This window comes from Haliaeetus leucocephalus, unplaced genomic scaffold, assembly GCF_000737465.1.
Source record: "Haliaeetus leucocephalus isolate CR32 unplaced genomic scaffold, Haliaeetus_leucocephalus-4.0 Scaffold752, whole genome shotgun sequence".
Taxonomy (NCBI): Eukaryota; Metazoa; Chordata; class Aves; order Accipitriformes; family Accipitridae; genus Haliaeetus; species Haliaeetus leucocephalus.
In genome coordinates this window covers 3,537,404-3,557,347 of record NW_010973188.1, presented here as the reverse complement: position 1 = coordinate 3,557,347, position 19,944 = coordinate 3,537,404, and the positions used below count along the sequence as shown (strand labels likewise).

The window sequence follows — 19,944 nt, the reverse complement described above, 5'->3', positions numbered from 1 at the left end:
GTCCAAAAAAAAAAAAAAAAAAAAAAGGGGGGGGGGGGGCAGCATTGACTTTCACACAGATTTTTTTTTTTGATGGCACTTTACTATAGTAACTATGGTGTCTTTGAAATTAATAATTAAGTGTGCATCATCAGAAGGTTGTCTTTGGATGTTCTAGGAGAACAAATGCCTCCTTTGTGATACGGAAGCAAAGCCACCTGCAGGGTTTTGGAAAGCATGCATAAGCGCTAAAAATTTCGTAGGCTAATAGTGTATAATTGAAGTTCACAATAAACTTCTTCCCAGAAGCTTTTTTAAAAACAAATATGAGGAAGTGAGATATCTCAAGTTTAGCACAAAATTCTTGGAAAAGTGTTGGAGTTTTCAGGAATGCAGGGATTGTGACTCTCTTCCTCTTGTAATATAGATAAAATGGTAAGGACAATTTTTGCTGCTGTTGATTAGTGACAGAAACTCGGAAACTTGGTTTGAGAGCCAAGGTTTTGTTTCTTTAAGACCAAACCCTACTCAACCATCTACAGAATAAGTGAGACCTTGGCATAACTTTCCTTTAGAAAAACCCACAGTTTTCTGAAGTTCTTCAGTATTTCCCCTGCTGTGAACCATAAAACTGGCAGATGGTGCAAGTCAGTATGTTGAACTTCCACTGCATGAGGGTGTACTTTATTTCCAGGACAGATTATCTGGTTTTGATCGCTGAGATCATTCTGATCATTGATCTTTGAGCAGTAAACAGAACAGGAAACAAACTGACGTTTGGCTTATTACCAAATGAAGCTGTCAAGGTCTGTTTTTTAATGTGTCCCTAATTCTTTTTGAGGAAAATTGTTCATTTGTGAGCTGTTTAATTTCAAGGACATTCATTCTAAGTGTTATTTGTAGAATTATTTTTTTTTTTCCTCTCCACTCTTGGGATCTACTTGAGATATACTGTTCTGCACCAGGGTGGGGTAGGTTGGGGCTGAGAGAGGGGCAGTACAGGCTTCTTACTGGATCTCAGTGGGAAAGGTCTCACCAGCAAATGGCTTAATGAAGTAGCTGTTTCAATAAGATAGAATAAAAAGAAAAATATAGACAGTGAGAAAATCTCATGTCCCTTCAGATGCTGGGAGTCCTGCTTTCATGCAGCATCACCCAGACCCTGGGTGGATTTTCCCATGGCACACGGCACAGATCCTGTCCATGGAGAGGTTCTTCCTTTTTGGTCATCTGAGCTATTATTTTCCTCTTTTTATTTTATTAAGCCATTTGTTGTTGTGCCTTTCTTATTGAGATCCAGAAAAACACCTGTACCAGCTCTCTCTGTGCCTCTCACATGTCTTCTTTCTGTGCCTCTCACACGCTTGCTCTCTGCCTCGCTGCGCCTCTCTATTGCTCTGTTTCGCTCCCCTTACAGTTCAGAACATGTACCTGCTGATTATGCTTTTATCTTGGGTTTTTATTACGTATATTATTTCAGGTTGGTTTGTTTCAGATTACCTTGATAATTTGCATAACAGTGTTTGTCATAACATTAGTGAGATGCTGAAGGACAGTCTGTAATCAATTTTCAGAAGAACTAAGGAAGGCCTACCCTAGGATTTTCCTCTCTATTTAAATCCTACTGTTTACTGTTTTTGTAACTTCTGAAACTGTTAACAGCCTTTCCCCTCGCCCCAGCCTTATGTAAAATGGAGCATTCCCTCTCAGTGACTTCTCTCTAAATGATGTGAATGACGGGCAACTTCCTTGAATGATTTCAAGCTTCCATCAAAACATTGTGTCCGTTGAAAATTTTGGACTTGCTCTTTTGACTGTTGACCTGATCAGTGCTGTAATTCCTGGTTTGATGAAATACTGTGAAGAGCCCCTTAGTTAGGAGAGTTCGGTGAGGAAGTGATTCTTCAATTCACAAATATTGAACTTTAAAAGGGAATTTATGCAGCCTGTACAAATGCGGTAGTGTAGGCCTTCAGCTGACATGATGGAATATTTTCTGTTTAAAAACATAATTTGGATTATGGAAAGCGTCATAATGATTATGAATTTGGGTTTCTATTAAGGTTTCCTTCGTTAATTACCTTTTAACCCCCCTCCCCCCTAATATTTTTTATTTTCCTTTGATGCCATTCACAACTCTAGTCAGTTTTCTCGTAGTTCTGTTTTGCATTTACTCTGAAAAAATTTGTAGTAGTAAAGCAAAATGAGTATTCCTGTGTAATCTTACTGGTTTCGGGTCTTGCATAATTACTGTCATAATTGTGTAGCACTTTAATTGCAAGCCTGTCTTGTGAGTTGAGTTTAGCTGTATGCCTGTCTAAACTTTCTTCTTTTGTTGTCTGTGATGATTTTAGGTGGAGAACTTCATTTCCTTCAGATTGGAGGGACCTGTGATGACATAGATGAAGCTGATATACTTGTAGATGGATCCCTTTCCAAAAGTGTAGAACAGTCATCAGAAGGCACCAAGCCCTTATCTAACCCTTCTAGTCCAGGCATTACAGGTAAATTGCATGTGTTTAAATGTATCATAAGTAAAAATGCTTTTGTAATTTTTGGAAGTTGCATATTAAGATGATTTTAAGTTATTTAATAGCATACTACTTTATACTTTTTTGCTGCCCGAAGCTGGAGTTATGCTATATGCTATATGTCTATCACTGGTTATGTACAAGCATAACACTTGAGCAGTTACTGATTTAAAAAAAAACCCGCTTTTGTATAACTGTTTGTTTTTCTGATCTCTGCATTTTATTTAAGTGTGGCAGACAGGGGAAAAACAGGTAATTGTGCAGGCACTGAGCTTCCCTCATAGTTTAAATAGGCTTGAGCACTTTATTTGGAATTAAAATCGTATGTTTGTTATGTAAAATTGCCTTAAAGTTTTATGCAGAAGCTGTACAGCTCTACTTAATAAAACTGTACAAAACAGGTATTCAACAGGTATTGTTGCACACAGTGAAATTGATGCTTTTTATACTTCAAGCAATGCAGCTGCTGTAAATCAAGCTTTTGATGTGAACTCTTGGATTTATTTATTTTTTTAGCAGTTTGTCTGGACTGAGCTGTGCTCAAATACTGCTGTCATTTACCTACTAGTTTCCTTCCTGGAAAGGTTGTCTGCCCTTGGACAGCAAGAAATAATTTTCTGATTGTCCAAATTCTATTTTTACCCTAAACATCATATTTAGGTCTTTTTACTGTAGTTCTCATATACCAGTTCCGCCACCAGTCTGCTGCCTTTTGTAGTATCCTGGCCCACTTATGTAAAATAAGGAGTTGAGTGAGAGAGTTGTTCCTCTTGTAGTCAGGAAGAAGGGGAAAAATGTGAGGGGGCTCCTCCTGTGTGTAAGGGAGAACAGTGAGTATGCAGGTTATGGGAGCTCCTTTGTGGGCCTCTCAATCTTTTCTCAGCCATCATTAAAGATGCTTTAGTGTAGATAACTTGCTAATAAAACTTAACAACAAATCTAATTTTGCTGGTTAAGCCTGAGGAAGATTTGAGTCATGCCGAGGTTTTAAAAGTGCATATATATATGTATGTATGTATGGTCTTGCTTTGGGTTTTAAAGTTTATGAGAGAGCTGTAAAACTATCGTGACTTTCATTTTGTTTTAACCTGCAATTGTTGAAGATAGAGACACAAAGCATAATTATTTTAGTTGGGTTGGTGTTTGGAGGTTTTGGTCATGTCTGTTGTGACAGAGAGAGGGATATACTGGGAATAAATGACCTAGAATATAAAATACAAGAATAAATAATATAAAGCATGAAGATAAAGCAATGATACAATGGAAATCATTCATGTAGCTGTGGCTATTTCAGAGAAGTGATGTTAATTTTTTGTGTGCATGTGTGTGGTGGGGGGTGTCTTTGCCTGCAGCTGCAGAGGACAAAAAAAGCTGGGAGAGGACTGAGTGGCAGTACAGGGACCGGTTTGGGTTATGGCATCTTTGTTGTTGACAGGCTACTTGCTGTCTTTCTTCCCAAACCCCTGCTTGCTGTCAGCCTTATAACACTTTAAGTTGTGTTGTGCTGTGTTTGTATGACCCCTGATTTTACTTCACAAGAAGCGATCAAGAGGGAAGGAAAAGATGCTGGTTGTCATAAGATTATCTGTAAGCAGCAGTACAAAGCAATAAAGAAAATACGAATATCCAGGACATAGATCTGCTTCAATAGATGCATTCCCTGTACAGTAGCTTAGCAGCAGATTTAAGTGACTTCCAATCAAATGGTAACTTTGACTAACCTAATGAGTCAGATTGATCATTACTGTTTAAATTCTGACGGTACTTTAATAGGCAAATTTTTCTTGGTTTTTTTTTTCTTGTTCTCTCCATGCAGCCTTCAGTATAGGCTTGAATATGGCTTATTGGAATAAGAAAGGGATTTACTTACGTGTAGACTTCAAAGTAGCTGTATCTTTAGATTGTCCACAAGTGGCAGGTCCTCCTTTAAGTAGTCATGTAATTCAGAGAGTGTAGTATTGCTTGATCTTGGTCTGTAATGGTTTCAAAGAGGAGTTGGATACACAGTAATGATCAGATAAATTGACTACTGTTCTGCTGTGGCATCAAACTGAGCCACTAAAAGCTGTGAGGGAAGGTTAATAGTCACAGGAAGCCAGTGCTGAAATGAGGGGGCTGGGGCGAAGAGTTGAAACCAAATGGTAGTTGCAGAGCTCTTAGTCTGAACTATCCGGATTAAGGATACTAAAGTCAAGAATACTGGATTCTTAGCGTATAATGTGCGAATGATTGCTAGGACTGTGTGAACATTTTCTAAGTAATGAAGCTGTCAGCATGTGTATGGATCATGATCAGATATTGCCCCCAACATTTATGACATCAGCATTGCTTCTCTTTTAATCAAAGTACTAAATAGGAGAAAAAACGTTTTCTTCTCCTTTTGTCTTAGCATGTTTTTCAGACAGAGACATAACTCAACAGAAAGCTTTCTGTTTGGGGAAATGAACTCCTAGGTGGATCTGACTCAGCATGAAATCTTGATCTGTATATCTTGTTCACAGCTGATGGCAGGCAGTGGCAGGGTGTTTTTATGAAATCACTTTGGTGTTCCTGAAACTGCAGCTAAATGATGCTGTAGTCAGCATAGAAACCACAGCAACAAGCACAAGCTTTTGTCCATATATTGTTCATATGTGTTGTGGGTTTTGTTAGTGTGTTTATTTTTCTCTGTTGTTGGCATTCTGGAATGTATTTCTCAAATTTTATTTTCTAGCTTGCATTTACTACTTGGATACATTTTAAACTGTATTGTTTTAGAAGGAAATATGTTAACCTTACTGAGTTGTAAATCCTACATTAGGTTAAAATTGTTATTTCCTTTTAAGGAGTGGAGAGTTTTTTGTGGTAAAGTGATCTAAAATAATTTTTTCAGAAGTAAATTGAAAAAGAATATTAGTTTTCCTGACCAGTTTAAAACCTTTTTTTCTATTAAAAGTTTGCTATTAGAACTTCAGCTTGTTGTAACTCACCATTACAGTATAACAAAAATCATGTAATTTTGCAAAAGAAGCCAAGTATACTTGACAGCACTGGAAAGCCAAGTCCTTCATTTTTCAATTTTAGGGGTTGATACCACATTACATCTGGTTACTCTGAATGCTCTGAATTTGTAATTGTTTTTGTTGAAGGGGGAGGGAGAATGAAGCAGAAGAAATCCAGTCTACTCAAAGATAGAGTTGTTGCACAGTTTGAGCTATGATCTCACTTCTCTTTGCAGTGTCATCTAGCTAATGAGGTTCACATTTGTCAGTAAAAAAAATGAAGGTGTTTATTATTGAAATAAAATTTCTAAAGCATTTCTGATTTCTAATCTCTCCAGCATTTTCCTGCCTCCTAGGGTGAAAAGTAGAAAACTCTGGTGGTTGCAATTAGAGTGACTTTTTTGCCTGACTCTGGGTATCTCATCTTGAGCTTCTCCACTTGTCGGGAAGAATTGCATGTGCCTTTCTACTTTCAAGCTGAAGGATGGAATCTTGTTGTTATTCCGTTTTCAACCAGGCTTGCTTTGCAAGATAGTCTCTAGGTTCAGACTTTGCTGGGGGGGTAGTATTTGTGTTGGTGGGGTTTGGGGATTTTTTTTTTGTCTCCTGGGCTGGTGACAGTAGTTGTCAGGTAGCAAACTTTCTCCTTTCGAAAACCATCATTTGTTTACAAGTAAAAGATTTTCTCAGAAATGCATTTTTAAGAGAACATGCTTGAAATAGAAGAAAATTGACATTGTGCATATCTTATTTTCCCTCAGTTTTTCAAATTTTTTTTTTGTCTGAGGAAACCTGATTATTTTTAGAGTTCTTTTGTAATGTTTCTTTAGGTGTTTGTCTCCCTGGGATATTTTAATTTTCAGTACTACTTCAATTAATATCCTTGTTTCCTCAGAACAAGACTTCAGTATGTTGGCAAGAAGACAAAATACTTGTCTAGGCCCAGTGTCTTTTAAGTGCATTATGTAAAGCACGTTTGTTTTTCACTTACTCCTCTTTTAAGCTTAATTGGGAGCCTTCCAAAACATTCTAGTAATCCACCATAAAACAAGTCTATATTGATAAGCAAGTGCCAAAGTAATGTTTTAAACAGTGATTAAAATGTTAAAATTGCATAGTAATTCCATATGTCTGTTTTCATGAAATATAAAACTTTCATGTTTTTTTTTAATCTGAGTCAACAGTGGTATTAAAAAAAAAGTTTTAATCAGCTTTACATCATCAAAGTATAGCTGGCTAATTACTTTTCCCCAATGCTTCTGGTTGAATCCCAGACAGGATGCTCAGAGTGCTCAGTACTTAGAAAATTGATTCCAAATGAGCTGCCTTCAAAGGATTCTGTCTTCAAGGCTAGGGTTGTTTGTTTACTTGTGTTTGGTTTTTATTTTTGTTGTTGTTATTTTTTTGTTTGTTTGAGGGTTTTTTTGTTTGGGTTTTTTTGGGGGGGAGTGTTAGAAACTTCATATAACATGTAGTTAATTTTACCTATAGCAATTTGGATATATTTCAAACTGTTTATAGGGTGTTCTGGAAAAAATATCTGTGTAGTAATTAATGTATGTTCTGTAATTATTCAGGAGTTGATCTTTTGGTGGACCAGCCATTTTCCCTTGAAACACTGACATCCCTTGTGGAACTGACCCGTTTTGAGACCTTGACGCCACGGTTTTCAGCCACTGTCCCTCCCTGTTGGGTAGAAGTCCAGCAAGAGCAGCAGCAAAGGCGTCATCCTCAGCATTTGCACCAGCAGCACCACGGGGATGCAGCTCAGCACACTCGAACTTGGAAGCTACAGACAGACAGGTAGGTAGGGTAAAGGTGCAGAAAGAATCATGTGTGTGTTGCTTAACTAGTTCATATAGCTGGTGTAATCGCAAATTGCATGCAATTTAATTGTTTTTAAGTAGTGTGCCAGTTTAAGAATGTGTACTTTCAAAGATGATAATACCTATTTGGTAGTTTGCGTTATAGGTCTTTGTGAGACTGCCAGAGTCGGTTTAGTACACCTTGAAGCAAATTGAAAAATCAAGTTTTGAATTTGTGTATTTTTGTTGGCCAAATGTTGCCATTTCATTATATAATTAGACAAGCATATTTACCAGAATTGCAGATATTCTTGATTGTTTCTATAAAAGTCTCATTCACCCTTCATATGCATACACACATTCATTGTACATTTTTAAATTGGAAAATGCAAGCTGCTGGTGCCAGTATGACTAATTAGTTGTCCTAAATGGAATCATATTATTTTAAAATGTGAAGACAGAACCTGGATTTATGTCTGTTCATGTCAAGTTAAGTCTTTATATGTGAGACATTTACTTAAGCCAGTATAGAGCCCTAGCTGTGCTAAAATTTAGGCAATATTTTTATTGAAATGAACTGCACTGGCATGGTATGTATAGTACTTCTTAGTTTTTTTTACATGTGGCATGAGAACTTGGAATTCCTCTGGGATCCTAAAGACTAGAATAGCAGTGTTGCAGTCTCCTTGAAGAGTGGCTTAAAACCCACCTGCAGTAGCTTTGCATAGTTTTTTCTCAAAAATGCTTGGAGAAACAGAATACAGATATAAGTTGTTGTGTGTTATATTAAGGGATGTGTGTAATAAGGCATTACAGGTTCTTTTGGGTCAGGCTGTCACACATCTGTCCTGCTGATGTATAAGATTCGGATAGTAATGTAGAATCTAAATGCCCATTCAGTGGAAACAATGAAATAGCTGAAGGATGCTAGGGGAGCTAGAGATCATATGTGGAGGGGGGAAAGCTTGTCGTATAAATAAGTGAAAGCTAACATGTGATAATGAAGTATTCCAGGTAGGAAAACAGGTCTGGAAGGTAATAGTTGCAGGCATTTCTGGGGCTGACACCTAACGTGAGCAGAACTTGCTTTAATTAAATGTTCATAAGCTATGGATAAGAACTTGCAGTGTGTTATAGGCTTGAAAACCTTTATTTATCTTGTGGTTTTGCTTTGTGTAAGTAAAATATCCTGTATGTAACAAGTAGAAAGGAGGTGATTGCAAAATAACTTCCAGTTAAAACTATTTATTATCCAGTGTGTTCAGCAACAGTTGAAGAGTAAAAAGCTACCAATATGAAGATATAAGGAAGCAAACAGTGAAGGTAATAGCTGTTAATTGGAAAGTGATAGGTGGAACATTAGCTTATGAATATTGTTTCATTAGAGGAAAAGAATTATGCCTGCTGCAAAGTAAAACAGGCATTTAAAGAGGTAAAGTTAAAAGTTTTGGTTTAGTACTAGAAATCTTTGACAGCTGCTAAATGATTCATGATGAAAATGATTAAATTACAGTCCCTTTGTTCATAGGGAACAATATAGAATCTTAAGATTGAGAGCAACATTAGCTCTTAATTAAAAGTTATCTGGGAAGAAACTTTGATTTCCAGATTATTTTGTTGGTCCTTAATATGAGGTTCCTTTTATCTCCTTTCTGAGTGTCTCATACTGATTCCTATAAAGAGGTGGGATTACAGGTTTAGATGGATGAGTAATGCAATTTGGTAAGGTAATTCTTTTGTTTCTCAAATAGATAGAAGGAGATAATCCTGTAAATGTATTTTAGGGAATGGCATTATATTACATTCCTGCTCTTTCAGTTCTACTTTGTTATTTTAAAAAAGGCTGTGTAACAAAGAAAACAGAAAAAGCAGACTCTGGTTTACCTGATGAATTATCTACATATCAGTATTTCCCCTTCAGTGGTAATTTAACTGAAATGTTAAATTGGGTTAATCCTTTTAAAAAAAGTATATGAATTCCTAATGTGCTTTGATAAAGCAGTGACATCTGAATTTCCTGTTTTTTTCTCAAATTTATATAGGAAATATTTTAGGTATTAGTCTTATGCAGACATATTTGAAAATATGTGAAATAAGGAAGAGCTACATACTGATGTGCTTTCCAGTGTTTAAACTCTGGAAATAGGTCTGCAGCTCAAAGTTCAGTTGTAGCGGAAGATCAAACGTTGATGAGGTGTTCTAGAAAAGGAGTGAAGAAGTATGTTGGAAAAATATTTCGTAGTTGTGAGAATTACAATATATTTGCATTTAGAACAGTCTTGATTGTGTATTCTTCTTTAAAAAGATGCTATAGATTTAGAAGGGTTTCAAAGGTGAGAAAAGTTCCTAAAGGAACTTGCATTAGATTATCAGAGAGAAGTGATATTTAGGATGTGTATGCCAAAATATTGAGAAAATAATAAGGAAGTAAATTAATTTTTTTGCTTCTTTAAAACTTTATACATGAGTAAAGAGGATGCATTTAAACAGATCTATGAGAAATTAAAAAAACATTTAAAGTGGAGTTTTTCAGTCATCACAGAATTAGATTGTGAAGTTCATTTCCACAGGTATAAGATGATCTCTTCACTGTTGGATTAATGTGAGACCTTCATGGAGGGTCATTATTCCATACATGCCTATCGAGAGATACTTAAAACTTTCTTTGGGGCATCTGCTGCTGAATTCTGTCAAAAATAGATTTCTTGGGTAGACAAGTAGCAGACTGCCGTACTGAATTATGACTGTGTCATACGCAACATATGGACTACAAAAGACTACTGCAGACTGGTTTATTATTAATTTCTGGTTTTGTACCAGATCTTTAACTAAAACTGGGTGAGCAGAATATTACTTAGTCTTTCAGAAGGTTTGCTCCTTTGAATGTCTACTCAGACATAAAAACCCACCTCCAAACCTCTCCCTGTTTTGCACTGGGCTACATATTCTCCAACCCAGAGGAAAGGCATGAGTGATTTGAAGTTTTTAGTGTTACATTTGCTAACAGAGGGGTTTTTCCCCTGGAGTTGTAGGATAAATTTTCATTATATTTTATTTACAAGAGATATTTGTACAGTTAGCTGAAATTTTTTTCACTGTGCCTTCTTAAATCATAACCACAAGCTCTCTTCTGTCCATCTTTCACTTCTGACCACCTTTCCTCCCAAAATCACCGCTTTTCTATGTTTCTTGTTCTGGAAAGCTGGTGTGCCATTTCATGTGTACCTGGAATCTGTTATAATTGTATTATATTTGCCTGAGAGATATGGCCATCACAGATATTACTGTAAAAAATGCAAATAATTAAATATATTTGTACCAATACTTAATCTATTTTAAAAATAGTTTTCTGCACAGTAGTTGATGTGTAGCATATTTGATTTAAAATACCTTTTTGTAATTTAGATGCTAGAAAAACATCTAACCAATTTTTATAGCAGCATACTCAGTTTCTTAATGTTCTCAGTTATACAATTAAATAATCACAGGCTATCAAAGTTACTACATTTTAAAAAATCATTTACTGATAAATTGAGAAGATCTGGAAGTGCAGTTATTTTAAAAAGGTATACAAATGTGACAATTGACCCACGATTAGTTTTATTAGAATTGCTTTTTGGTTTGAACTATTTTTTGCAAACCTTAGTGTATCAAATTATGGAACTGGTCATTGAGAGATACTTATTATGTCAAGTTTACGCTTTCAGTGTAAACCAAAGTTGGCTTCAAAAGGAAAATATGACTCATTAAAAGAAAGCTGCACCCATTTTGCACAGCGCAGGCTTCTGAGCGTGCATCTGGTAAGCAGCACTTCTCATACTGTATAAATTATCAAATGTATTTAAAAAAATAATTTGAGACTAGTACTTTGAGTCTCCTGCATGTGGCTGTTGTACCACTGGGAAGCGACAGTGTTTAACCCTTACCAATGCAGAAAGCCAACTTAAGAGATTGCAAGGTAGTTACTATCATGCTTTCATACATTTCACTGATCCTTTTTTAGTGATTTCCCCCCCCCCCCTTCCTTTTTTCCTAGAAATGAGTAACTGCTATTTGTAGTATTATCGAAACAGTACTGTAATGAAGGTAATAGGGAATCTTTCCACAGCTGCTATTATCTGAACATTGATTTTCCCTCTCTTACCATTTGGCTTTTAATGTGTTTTTCACAAAATGAATGTTGTTAACTGCAACTTGAAAGACTTTTACTTCAGAAATTCATGTAAATGTCAACTAATGCAAAATAAGTTTTTCTTCTTGTTAAAGAAAGTGTGTGTAGATGGAGAATGCACTGGATAATGCTGCCTGCTTGATCTGAATTTTCTCTGAACACTGAGTCATTGTCGTCTTTTTTTTCCTGACAGCAACAGCTGGGATGAGCATGTCTTTGAACTGGTTCTACCAAAAGCCTGTATGGTTGGTCATGTGGACTTCAAATTTGTTTTGAATTCAAACATCACAAATATTCCCCAGATTCAAGTGACTTTACTGAAAAATAAAGCTCCAGGCTTAGGGAAAGTAAATGGTAAGAAAGAACTTAAGGTATCTTTCAGAATATTATTTCTTTTCTCAAACTCATTATTCTCTGTGATATATATGTTAGAAGAAGTGCTTGAAAATGTGTAAATATTTAGGTTTTACTTATTTCTATTTTACTCTATTTCTCAGCATCGTGGTCTGTTTTCACTTACCATGTTTGAATGTAAATTGGGGAAACAAACTGGGTAAACAGTTTCAAAATCCTGAATTTTATACAAATAAAAGTGCATAGTTCAAAAAGGTTGAACTGAATTATTATTCTGTACTGCATGAACCCTACAGTCATTAAATAAAAAAATATGCTGTCAATTGTAAATCATCCTAGAGATTGACTGGTGAAACAAATGGGGCTCTTTTAAGTTTGTGATATATTTAAAAAAAATTATAATAAATTATTCCAAGTCACAGAAGGAAATTATTTGCCAGTGCCTCTGGGATGCATAAGAGAAAATAGCAAGGCTTTTTTTCATGGCAGTAGATAAAACCTGGCTTCCTTGGGAATTCTCTCATCATCTGCCTCATTAGCTAAACTATGTGAAAGCTGCAGTATGATTTCATCTTTTGTTCCTTGCAGTTTTGACAGGGTAGACCAAAGTTATGAATGCTTTTGCCTTGGGAAGACTCCTAGCTGGACTCAGCATCTTATTAGCTCTCGGGGAACCTGTGAGGGGGTAGCATAAATTGAAAAGTCACTTCTTTGATGTGGAATAGTTTGTGCCTCCATTGGAATTTTCCTGTGGTGACAGTGTTCATTGCATGTCCTGCTGCCCTGTCTGCTAGGGATGGAAGGTATTGCATGTGGCACTTCCTTTTATTGAGGTATTAATTGGTTATTTTTATCTGGCAACCTCTTTTTGAAAAGCTTCTAGGAACTCGGTATTTCAGAGAAATCTTGCTGTCGGATATTATTAAATTGGCTGCTGGATATAAAATGTGTTGGGGAGAATAGCAAGCATGATTATAAAAGTGCGCTTTTTTTTTGTTTTTTTCTATTTTTTTAAATGTTAAGTAAGAACACCCCAGTTAAATAAGGGTAATAGAGCTGTAAATTTTAAAAAGGAATGCAGGCATCCAAAGATCATTGACATGCTTTCATGCAACTTCTCACTCTGTAGCATCCCCCAGTGTTTAACAAGAAAAAAGTGTGTTGGAGATGCTCTTTAAAGAAATCCTATAAACTGGTGGTTATCCAAGAATAAAATATTCTAGCATACTAATATTCTTGGAGAAAAGCGTATTCTTTTAGGACACAAGATGGTTTAAGAGTTTTAACAGAAGTGCTAGTTGTGACTGCAGGACAGCAGTCAACAGGTGTTCTTGCAGGTTCTTCCTTTGTTTAATGCTTGAAGTAAAACCTTAATTTTAACATGTAGCAGAATTTTGTTTTATCAAAGCAAAAAATAAGACAGTGTGTGTTGCTTTTCTGAATGGAACCTGCTTTGTTTTCAGCATGAATTTTAGAATTCAGTCCATTTGCAGATCTGGATGTCAGAATTAATCTGAAAATCTTTACCTGTGAAACAAAACAGTAGAAGAAAAGCTAAACTTTTTTCCCTTAATGTTTCTGTTTTAAATATTTCTGAGCAAACAGTTCCATGAGTTGGTAATTCTTTGAAGACATTTGATTTGGCTGTGAAGTAGATTGCCAGAGCTTTCTGTGGATGCTTCACGGTACACCATACTGCTCATAAAACATTACAGAGCTCTTCCAGAAAGTGACATTTTATTTCCTTAAATGCAATATAGTGGAATTTGCTTTTTTCTGTTATGGATAGGGTGGAGAAAGCATGGAGTGGAGGGCCAGGGTATACATAGGCAGTTTAGAAAGGGCTGGGGGTTGTGAGAGCACCTGTGAGGCAACCTTGGCAAGGTCTTTGTTTCTTTTTGATTCAGTAGGATTGGGGAGCCTCAACTAGCCAACATGCTCTCAAGTGTTATTGCATTGTGGTTGTTTCCTACCCTTTTTCAGTTTCTTTGCTTTTGCAAAAGGACCTTAGTGACATTTGCCTTTTTTGTATGCACTCTTGAATGAAGTAATAGGGTACTAGTGATTTCATTATAAGGGAAGACAAACCTAGATAATTTATATCTGTGCTGGATATTAACCAAAATGTTCCAATCCCAGGGAGAAGTAATATTCAGAATTGTTTGGTGGCTCTTGAAAATGTATAAAATCTTCAGACCGAAATGCAGTTATAACTCCCCGCCCCCCTCCCTGCTTCCCTTCTCCCCTTCCATAAGGGGGAGAAAGGAACTGAAACTTTTAAGATAATGAGACCTGAGGAAGATGTGTAGGGCAGAATTTATTCAGTCATTTTTTTGCATGACAGGAACCCTGGAATCAGTTAAATATGTAGTGTGTAATAACAGGAAGCCCAGAGGCAAAATTCTTCTGGTTTGGAACTAAGATTTTTGATCTGGCAGTTAATTCACTGTATATGCTTCTTGTTAATTTGTTTGCATGTCCTCTCCATCTATCATTCATGACAACCATTTAATTGAAAAAAGAGCTGTACTTAGGTATTATCAAAACAATGTCTGATGTTCACCAGGAGCAATCCAGTTATTTTCAGTTTAAATAATCAAACTTTCAATACCGGAATCTAATTACTTAGGAGTAATCTGCAGTTGATTATTAGGAAAAAATAATTTGGGTAGTGTTAAAGCAAAGCAGGCTGTTTACAGGTCATTCAAAGTCATTTTTTTAAACTATTTGCTGCAACTTAAGTTGCAATCCTAATATCAAAAACATGCCTCTGTATATTTGTGGTTCTTATATTAAAAATAGTGGTTTGGGCAGAAAGCTGATGAATTTGCTATGAAAACTACTGCTTCTTTTTTCTGTGAGCCTTAAGCAATGTTTATGAAATCTTGCTAATATTTTTATTTCTAGAAGCAGCAGTAGATAGACAGATCATATTTCCTTTATCTCCAGCTCATAATATTGAAGTGGAGAGAAATGGAAAGCCAGGACTGGTTGAATTAAATGAAGAAATGCAGTATATGGATGTAGAGGAACCACAATGTAAGTTTTATTTATCTTGTTTAAAATACGAGCTTGCTTTTTGCTTTTTTTTAATAATACATGGGAATTTCTGTGCAAAAATTTCTCAGCCATTTAAAATAGACTAATTTCTCAGCCCTTTTCAATGTTGCCGCTCTCACTGGTATGTTTACTGTATGAGTTGAAAGTTTAACACAAGCACATCAAAAAAAACCCCCCAAAACCTACTGGAGAGATTTGGTGCTTAAAAGCAGATTAGTATTTATTTGAATTTAGAAATAAAGTAGATTGATGTGGCACCTTTCTAACTTAAACTCTTAGCCTGTTTCAGCAGTATTTTGCTTGGTTTCCTTATATAGTTTTAATAGAATTTTTCCTTGCACACCTGGCTTTTGTAGAGATTGCTGCTGTAAACCAAGAAAAATAATAAACAGCTAGTAAAGAATTCATAACTAGTCATGTTGACTTTCAGCCACATCAGACTTGCTGTGCCTGTTTTTATAACCTTTTTTATTAAGCACTACTCTTTCACAAAATCTGTTAGAGACACTCTGAAAGGCAATCAGATTGGATCTGAGTGAGGAGAGCTACAGACTAAAAATTGGTAGTTGGAGTGAATCAGTTCCAGATCTATGATTCTTTTTCGTGGTCCTTTCAACAGTCTTACTTTACACCTTTTCTTTCATGTGATCAGGCTTATCTAGAGCATGACTTTAAAGGTCCTTTCCAACCCAACCCATTCTATGACTCCAAGAAAGGTGTTGGAAAGGATGAGGGGAGGGATCAAAGGCATAATAAAAGAAAAAGGCTGGAAGGAGGTGTTTCATGCTGAGAAAGAAGCAGCAGATGAGCAAATGATAATTTCAATAATTTCAGTATACCACAGGAGAAACAAATTAGTCTTTTCTTTTTTTTTTTTTTTTTTAACAGTTCTGTCTTGCTTCAGAAAAGACCCAGTGAGAGTTGTGGATCAAAATGTATTGGTTCATCATTTTATCAGTTGTGTATTTTGTGGCTCTGATGAGAGCCAGTCAACCTACATATTATCCATATAATATAGCTGAAAATGCTTTGAAAACTGTTATTTATATTTATTGATTTCACTGGAAAATGGCTAGAACTCAACCTCAAGTAATTGTTAATTTTTTGATATAGAGTTTATATGTATTTAGTGATCAGAGTTTGACGTGGTGTATTTTTAACCCATGCAAATAATCAGAATTTGTGACTTAATTATGAGTAATTCAGGTCCATATTACTCACGTTTTTTAAGGTCTTAGATTGTGTCCGTTTCTGGAGGAACACAAGGAAGATATACTTTGTGGTCCAGTATGGCTGGCTACTGGACTTGATCTATCAGGACATGCTGGAATGTTGACACTAACAAGTCCAAAGCTTGTTAAAGGTAAACCAGTTTATTATGCTATTCACATGAAGTATGTGTGACTAAAGTGCATCTCATACTTCTGTAGTCAGACTTTGGTTTGTATTTATTTTCACGTTCACAAATTTTGCTGTATAACAATAGTGTGTTACCTTTTCAAACTGATGCTAAAGTACTGTAATTAATGTAGTTGAGCTCTGCTTGTACACTATGTCTGTGAAGTTGAAATCTGTTTACAACTTGCCCTAGTAAACTATGCAAATTCCTCCCTCCCCTCCTTTTTTTTTTTTCTCCCTACTTTTAGGCATGGCTGGTGGCAAGTACCGCTCATTTTTAATTCATGTTAAAGCAGTGAATGACAGAGGAACAGAAGAAATCTGCAATGGTGGCATTAGACCAGTTGTTAGAATACCATCTCTAAAACCTCAGACTAACAAGGGCCATTCCCTTGCTTCGTTGTTGGCAAAAGTTGCAGCAGGCAAGGTAATGAAGAGCCAAGAAAGACATCTGTGTTAAAGTTGTAGAATTGGTATGATTTATGTAATCTGAAAACGAAACAGGTGTTAGGACAATTAAGATCCATTAAAAATTACTTTTTTAAGAGTTGACACTGTGTTAACTTCAACATCTCTAAGTTGTTTCTTCTGTGCAAGTTTAGTTGAAAAGGTCTGTTCTGCCACTTTCCCATTCTGAGCACTTGTTTTCAAAACTTCTGTTTCCATGAATGTTTCTAGTAGCTGATAAGCCTCATCCTCTTACAAAGATTTTTGTGTGTGTGTCTGTGTGTATTTTAATCTTGATTGTTGTAGTTGTAAGATTGGATGATACGATGTACATCTTGTGGACATGATTAGAATGGTTAGAACATAATAAATTATAGAACATTGTTAAATTTTATGTTCTGTATTAAAGAAATCAATGAATAAAAGTAGTCTGGTTTTAGTATAATGCTCAGAGTGAGAGATTTTACTGAACTGTGTGCATTTCACTGAACAAGCTTTACAAAATGGAGCAATTAAAACCAATCTGATTCATGAATTATTTTTTTCCCCTAAAAGAATCAGGAAAAGCCATCTAGCAAAATTGAAGCCACTAATTCTTCAAGAAAATCAGATAATCTGAGAGGCTGTGACTTACTTCAAGAAGTCTCTGTAACGATTCGAAGATTTAAAAAAACTTCCATTTCAAAGGAAAGGTTAGTAGGTGTTTTTTAATTCTAAAAATGCTAGCTTTAGTTACACTTCTCATAAAATACTTAGTTCTCAGAATAGCTCAGGTCAAACCACTGTTTCAAGTTGTCAGTTTATAAACATATTTTATATGGAAAATCCTGTAAATTGTGAATTTGAGGGCACTATGCTGTGCAAGTTGTAGAATAACACCATGCATGGAATTGTATGTTGAGTGATTATTTGCCTGACTTGAAAAGGCAAATGTAAATTTTTGACGGAAGCATCACCAACTGCCACACCACAATGGTGGCACTGGCTGTAATAGGCTTAAAGAGGTCAAAGAGGCCGCAAAGAGGCATGGCAAATGGTTGCCAATGAGTGTTGTAGATGATGAAAGTTCGTTTAAGTTTAGAAGTTACTGGACAAGTTAATAGGAAAAAAAATAACTCCCTGAAGGTTACTGAATATACAGTAATGTTGGAATTTCTGTGAGCAGAAAATAGAAGTATTGAGTATGTGTGCACGGTAAGTATCATACATGCTTGTGTGCTAGTTTTACCCTCATCTGGGCATCTTTTTTTCGCTGCTCTGAAGACAGGATACAAAGCTGGAGGGACAGTTTAATGGGAGAATGGCTATATTGGATAATTCTTTTTTTTATTTCCTTCCCCCTCTCCCTAGAGTTCAACGGTGTGCCATGTTACAGTTTTCAGAGTTCCATGAGAAGCTGCTCACCACTCTTTGCAAGAAGACAGATGATGGTCTGACTACAGAACATGCTCAGAGTCTTGTACTAGACACGCTTTGTTGGCTGGCTGGAGTGTATTCAAATGGACCTGGCAGGTAAGAGAGAAATTGTGTTTAAATTAGCATGGCTATTTCTCAGTATCAGCTCTGTTAAAAAAATATAAGTTTTACATGATTCTCTAAAGTATGCCACCTGTTTTTACAGCGCAAAGGAAGGAAATGACAGCTTGCTTTCTAAAACACGTAAATGTGTCTCTGATATAATACGTGTTTGCTTCTTTGAAGCTGGGCGGAGCATAGCTCACAAATGTGCACGATTTCTTGCACTATGCATCAGGTCAGTGCTAATTATTTATATATATTTATTTTTATATATTTATATTTTGTATATATTTGGGGGTTTTGCACGCAGTCTGAATTGTATATACATGTTTGTTACTGTTTTAACATTGAATTTATAAAGCAAAAGGATCTGGAAGATCTGTTGAGTTAAAATGTGTTAGGGTATGAATGGAAAGAACGTAAGTCTTTCAACTTCATCTTCTGGAGGAGATTTCATGTTTTGTTATTACTTCATTAAATGTTTAAGTGTCTGTGTTTCTTTGTAGCAATGGCAGGTGTGACCCCAGTCAGCAGGGGTTTGGATCAGTTCTTCTAAAAGCTTTACTTGACAATATGCCTCTTTTGCCTGCTGCTGCAACAGGTGGTATGTATAAGATGTTTGTTGTCATAAAAATACACAGTACACTTGTTGTTTGGCATGTTTTGTTGGACTCTCTTGTGAAATAAGAATTAGGTAATTGTTTAGTTGGTATAAACTGCTTATTGGAGTGATCTGGTCAGGTGGTATCCAGGTATGAAGTATACATTTGTGGATGATGGAATTTTAAGCAAATAACATTGCTTAAAACAGAGTGCTAAGGTACTGACATTTTTGGGAGAGCCTAAGTAAGTTTTGCAAGAATTCTCAAAGGTGTTCAGCAACAACAGATTCTGTTGATGTGAGAGTCAGGATTGTCTGTTATTTCTGAAAATTAGGAGATTTATTCCAGGGAGCCTGACTATCCAAATGACGTCCAACTAGCAATCCACTTCGGTTACTTCTGCACCAAAAGGAAATTTTTAACAAGATTAAATTCCTTCCTCATCTACTTTAGCACTCGTATTTGGGGTGGCAAGAACTGCTTTGTGTTTTTCACAGTATGATGTTGAATTGCATCTAGCTCGGCAGGACAAAGGGGTCTTGCAGGAAAATTAGTTTGGAGTCTGAAATGCTTGTGCTATCACCCAGGTAGAAACATTTAACACGCTGCTATTGAGGGTATGGAATGCAGAGGAGGAGGAGGAAGCTGAGGTTTGTTATTTCTGTACAAAACCACTGCACTGTGCTCCCAGAACTATCTGTAAGTAAACAGTGCCTCCAGCAAATACAGAATATGGAGACAGCAGCCAAAACCAGAGGGTGAGAGGAGAGGAAGAATTGAATCTAGAGTAAGGCTTGGCTCTGAAGGGATTGGAACCCCTAGCCTAGCACCTTAGTGTATCAAGAGCATTTTGATTATTGTGCTTAGTAGAAGCAGTGGGCAGAAATGATGCAAGGCATATGTGGGAAGCGGTGTCTTGGGAACCTTTTTTTATTCAATTATGAATTAGTTGATAAGAGAATTTGAATTACTTGTGGAAACTAATGATTACAGAATGATTCTTAATTGAAGTCTCTCAAGAAAAGGGGAGGGGGAGAATGCTTCCTAATCTGTATTCAGTAACCATTAGATACTTCATTTATCACTTCCATTGATTAT

General features: G+C 36.1%; 1 protein-coding gene across 1 annotated transcript in view; it reads left to right on the top strand.

Moving 5' to 3' along the window:
- BIRC6 (baculoviral IAP repeat containing 6) overlaps positions 1–19,944 on the top strand; it is a 177,007-nt gene that overhangs the window by 27,487 nt on the left and 129,576 nt on the right. Inside the window, exons 11-20 of the mRNA XM_010581233.1 lie at positions 2,334–2,483; positions 7,069–7,294; positions 11,661–11,821; positions 14,729–14,860; positions 16,113–16,244; positions 16,528–16,706; positions 17,288–17,418; positions 18,077–18,238; positions 18,348–18,479; positions 18,751–18,848. Of these exons, the coding sequence (XP_010579535.1) occupies positions 2,334–2,483; positions 7,069–7,294; positions 11,661–11,821; positions 14,729–14,860; positions 16,113–16,244; positions 16,528–16,706; positions 17,288–17,418; positions 18,077–18,238; positions 18,348–18,479; positions 18,751–18,848 (1,503 nt within the window). The remainder of the gene's footprint in view (positions 1–2,333; positions 2,484–7,068; positions 7,295–11,660; positions 11,822–14,728; positions 14,861–16,112; positions 16,245–16,527; positions 16,707–17,287; positions 17,419–18,076; positions 18,239–18,347; positions 18,480–18,750; positions 18,849–19,944) is intronic.